The sequence below is a fragment of the Galeopterus variegatus genome, unplaced genomic scaffold (genome assembly GCF_000696425.1).
Source record: "Galeopterus variegatus unplaced genomic scaffold, G_variegatus-3.0.2 Scaffold4292, whole genome shotgun sequence".
In the NCBI taxonomy this organism is placed as follows: Eukaryota; Metazoa; Chordata; class Mammalia; order Dermoptera; family Cynocephalidae; genus Galeopterus; species Galeopterus variegatus.
In genome coordinates this window covers 102,343-107,038 of record NW_007730403.1, presented here as the reverse complement: position 1 = coordinate 107,038, position 4,696 = coordinate 102,343, and the positions used below count along the sequence as shown (strand labels likewise).

At 38.7% G+C, this 4,696-nt stretch overlaps 1 protein-coding gene across 1 annotated transcript in view; it reads left to right on the top strand.

Moving 5' to 3' along the window:
* LYST (lysosomal trafficking regulator) overlaps positions 1 to 4,696 on the top strand; it is a gene marked incomplete at its 5' end in the record, with an annotated part of 145,646 nt that overhangs the window by 83,391 nt on the left and 57,559 nt on the right. The window contains 2 exons of the mRNA XM_008587222.1: positions 236 to 291; positions 3,414 to 3,566. Of these exons, the coding sequence (XP_008585444.1) occupies positions 236 to 291; positions 3,414 to 3,566 (209 nt within the window). The remainder of the gene's footprint in view (positions 1 to 235; positions 292 to 3,413; positions 3,567 to 4,696) is intronic.

The window sequence follows — 4,696 nt, the reverse complement described above, 5'->3', positions numbered from 1 at the left end:
GATCCCGTTGCCGGTCCCGGTCCGGTACGGGGGCGACACTGAGGGTTGCGATCTGTTGCCGGACACGGAAAAAAGACAAAAAAAAAAAAAAAGTATTTCTGGAGTGCTGGGAACTGTTTCTAGGTGCAAGGATTCAGATTCAGGCCAAAGGACTCCAGAGGTCGTGCTTTTAAACATGAGATGGTAATAGTGCAAATACATTTTTAAACCCTTATATTCCAATTATTTTCTGCAGGCAAATGTGGAATGTATTTTGTGGAAGATAATGCTCCTGATACAATTGAAAGTTCGGTGAGTAAAGGCTTAAGTTTGCACCGTCTTACATAAACCTAGACAAATTCCAAAAATGTATAAATTCCTTATAGTCAGAGAGCAGGTAGAACCATTGGAGTTCATTTATTGTAATTCTCTGTGTAAATTAGTCTGAATTCCAAACATTTTTTTAAAATATAATTTTAAGACGATGACTGTGCCATGTTCTCTGGCTTATAGCCCAAGCCTCATACAGCTTATTAATGTGTGTCAGATTCTAAAGTGCTCCTGTGATTTCAATTTATGTCCTTTCTTTCTCATCGCTGTCCTTAGTAGCAACATATAACCAATCCCTGCTACTCCCAGTTCACTATCAAGTACCTTTGTCTTCAAAAAGAAAGGAAAATATTGTCTAATTGAGTAACTTAATTCACTGTAATATTCACATAGCTTAATAATGATTAATTTTCTGGAAATCCTGATATTAATCAGAAAATTAAAAAAAGACTCAACTCACTTTTTTTGGTAGAGCAAAACTTGCCTTTTTTTTTCTTTTTTTTTTTTCTTTTTTTGGCAGCTGGCTGGTATAGGGATCAAACCATAGACCTAGTAAAGCTTTTTATCCATTTAAATTAGCTTGTAGGCCATTAAATTATTTTTTAGAAAAGTTCTAAAGACACGAATTTGTAAGAATATACTAAAAAATATTATGTGTGGTTTAATGAATTTATATTTGATTTTTTAAAAAAATCAATGAGTGAAACATAAAATTTGGTTATAAAACAAATAATGTGAAAAAGTTATGAAAATATTTAATATAACCAAAGAAACCGAGTAGGCAATCTTTTCTAATTTTTATAGCAATTACCACAGGGTTTCTCCCAGTAGTAAAAGTGTTGTTGTATTATTTTTCAAGAAGTATTTTTTGTCAGCTAAGGAATTTAATAGTTGATATATTAGACAACATCTTCCTGTGTCCAAAAGATGACATTTACCCTTTTTAAAGTTATTCCAAAAATGTTCTTGCTTTTTAATGGATTGAAGAATCCTTTCTTTCTCTATACTTTTGTAGTATTTGTTCTTCTTATATGACATTTGCTATCTTGCGTTTTAAGTGTGTGTACAAATATCTCACACCCCCTTTTTATCCTGTGAGATTTATTTCATGCAGAGCACTTAGCAGAGTACCTTGCACATAGATGTTTAATTAATATATGTTGAATTGAATGATTGAATGTCATAGCTAAATGGGGAATTTGGGTTTAAGTATGAGAATATTACATTTTCATTAAAACATTTTATTTTATTTGTAATATATTCCCTGCTTTTACTTCTCAAAATGAGTTGGGACCCAGTACAATATAAAACATGTAAAGTAGAGCAATTCATGTTTTAGAAGTTTAAAGTAAGTTTTTGGAAAGAGCTTGGGATAAAATAATTATTGCAGTTGAGTCCTAAATTTTGCTCTCAGCTTCCTATTTGCCAAAAGAGTAAGTAAGTGCAATTTTCTAAAAGGGAAAACTGATAGAAAATAAACTAGGATGCAGGTTCATTTGAGGAGATAAATTTAACTTAAACTTTAGTAGAAACTTTTTTCATGATTTCTATATTAAAAGCATTGAGTAACATAACTCATGTATTCAATTGCAATTTACAAAAGATTTAGACTCATATGTTTAAATGGTTTTCTTGATTTTGTCCTTTGGGAGGGGCCCAGCGATGATACAACACATAGGACGGATGGCCCCTAACTCTTCATTCCAGAATGAGAAGATCATCTAAGTAGGCTAGGATCAGTGCTCTCAAGGAGGTCCAGCCTTCCCGTGGTCACTTTCTCATCTCCTTTCCTTCTGCGGACTGCGTAGGAGGGCAGTGTTGCTCTCCAGTGCATGTTGATCTGTGAGCATGCATTAGTGGGCCTCTATTTTCAGGAGTGCTTCCTCAGTAGCAGGAGTGTTCCTCCAGAGACTGCATTCCCTTTTCAGGGTGCCTCGGGGACGTGGAAACTAGGTATCATAGCTTGGGAGTTTCCAGGCCATGCAGAAAGGTTAATCTTAACCCAAATCCATGTGAGGGCTCATAGTTATGAATTCTCAGAGAGAGGGCTTTTTTTTCTGTTGTCCACCCAGACCCCAGGCCAAAAAGACAAGCTTCCTGGTTATTCTCCTTTACTGATGGGCACATTTGTTTTTCTGATCGCTCATTAGGAACCTGCCCGTTCCTGGGCCTTTGCTTTCTGTAAGAATCTCAATTCCACATCCTGCCTCCAGGAGCCCAAGGCCTCATCTTGTGCCCACAAGGGGATGTTCACCTGAGTCACGTTGTTTCTGAAATTGGGGCGTGTGCTTACACACAAACAAATTGGGGCGTGTGCTTACAGGCACACGTGTAGGGACGTGTATACACACAAACAAGCAACTCAAGTGTCACTTCCTCCTTACTGCTCTTCTCACGTTTCTCTTTATTTTTGACTCCTGGGAATTTTATTTCCCTCATTTTCTTACAAGCCTTTAAAAGAATATTTGCTTAGTAAAAGAAGCAACCTAAAAAGGTTATACAGTATATGACTCCAAGTATATGACGTCCTGGAAATGGCAAAACCATGTAGAAAGTAGAAAGATCAGCAGGGGGGAGAGAGAGGAGGAGGGAGGGATGAACAGGTGGAGCACCGAGGATTTTTAGGGCAGTGGAACCTCAGTACTGTCTGTGACACTGTAATGGCAGATACATGACATTTTATACATTTGTCAAAACCCATAGAATGTACAACATCGAAAGTGAACCCTCATGTAAACTATGGACTTCAGGTAAGAAAGATGCATCAGTATTGGTCCATCAGACGTCAAATGCAAGATGTTAATTATAGGGAATCTGTGGGGGATGCATGGGAACTCTGCACTATCTGCTCAGTTTTCTATAAACCTAAAACTGGTTTTAAAAAATAAAGCCTATTAGATTTTTGTCACTACTAAATTTTATCTAGCAAATCAAAGTATTTTATAGTGGTCATGGGAGGGGAGTGGATTTCAGGTAATCTTATCTACCATTTTGCCACAAGAAGATTTCCTATTTCATTTTGGTATTTTTTAAAAATCTAGAATTAAAATAAGTATTTATATTTCATGTAAAGCAAATATTCTTGTGTATTTCCTTTGTCTTAGAGCCTTCAGGGAGAGTTGGAACCAGCATCATTTTCCTGGACATATGAAGAAATTAAAGAAGTTCACAAGCGTTGGTGGCAATTGAGAGACAATGCTGTAGAAATCTTTTTAACAAATGGCAGAACGCTCCTATTAGCATTTGATAACACCAAGGTAGATCCATCCTTATTAATAGATGTATATTGTTTAAGTGATTGTGGGGCCAGTGTAACTACACTCATACTGATTGTATGATGGTTTAATTTATTTAAACTTTAATTCGCTGTTTCTGAAATCAAATAAAGATTGCCTTATTTCTTAGTCCTAATTAAAGGTATTTTTGTCCTCCAAAATTGTGTTAATTTCTGATTCCCGGAGATGACTGAAAGGAGCAGACTTGCTCGGTGCAGTGCTGGAGTCCATGTTTGACAAACCTTTTCTTGACGCCCCAGCCCGTCCCACTTCTCTGCTCTCCTCTGCAGAACTCCTCGTTGGAAGAGTTGCTGCCTCCAGTCCTCTTTTGAAATGCTGCAGCCAGACTCTCTTCCCCCTCTCGGTCAGGGCCCCTGTGTCTTCATGTTGCCAAGCCCACAGGCGTGTTTCTCGTCCTCAGCTTACGTGACCTAGCATCAGCATTTGACACAGCTTTCTGTTCGCTCCTTCTCAACAAAGCCCTTCTCCCAGGGCTTCTTGGTTGCCACCTCTCCAAGTTCTCCTTTTCCCTCACCTGCCGTTCCTTCTCAGGTTGTGCACAGATTCTTCCTTGGAGTGTTGGGGCTCATTCCTCAGACCTCTTCTCTTCTCATCCAGACTCATGACCTTAAGATACCATCTGCATTCTAACAACTTACAGATTTATATCGCTACCCAAACCTCTCCCCTGCACACTACACTCAATATTTAACTCCCTACTTGACATCTCTGCTTAGAAGTCTAATTGGCATCTCAAACTCACTATGTACAAAACCGAACTTCTAAGTCTGTCTCCCAAATTCTCTTTCCGGTTTTCTCCATCCCAATAAATGGCAACTCCATCTTTCTGGTGCCTGGGCCAAAAACTTCGTTCCCTCATTCCCCGTTGGTTCTGCCCTCAGAATACACCCAGAATCTAGTTGCTACCACTGCTGCCATCCTGGTCAAAGCCACCATCATCTCTTGCCTAAATCATTATAAGAGCCCCTCCTGACCTTCCTGCTTTTGTGCTTGCCCCACTTCAGACACTTCTCCAGCCAGCAGCTAAAGAGTGTTGGATCAAGACGTCCCTCTGCTCAAAACCCTCCAATCACTTCCCGTGTCCCTCAGTT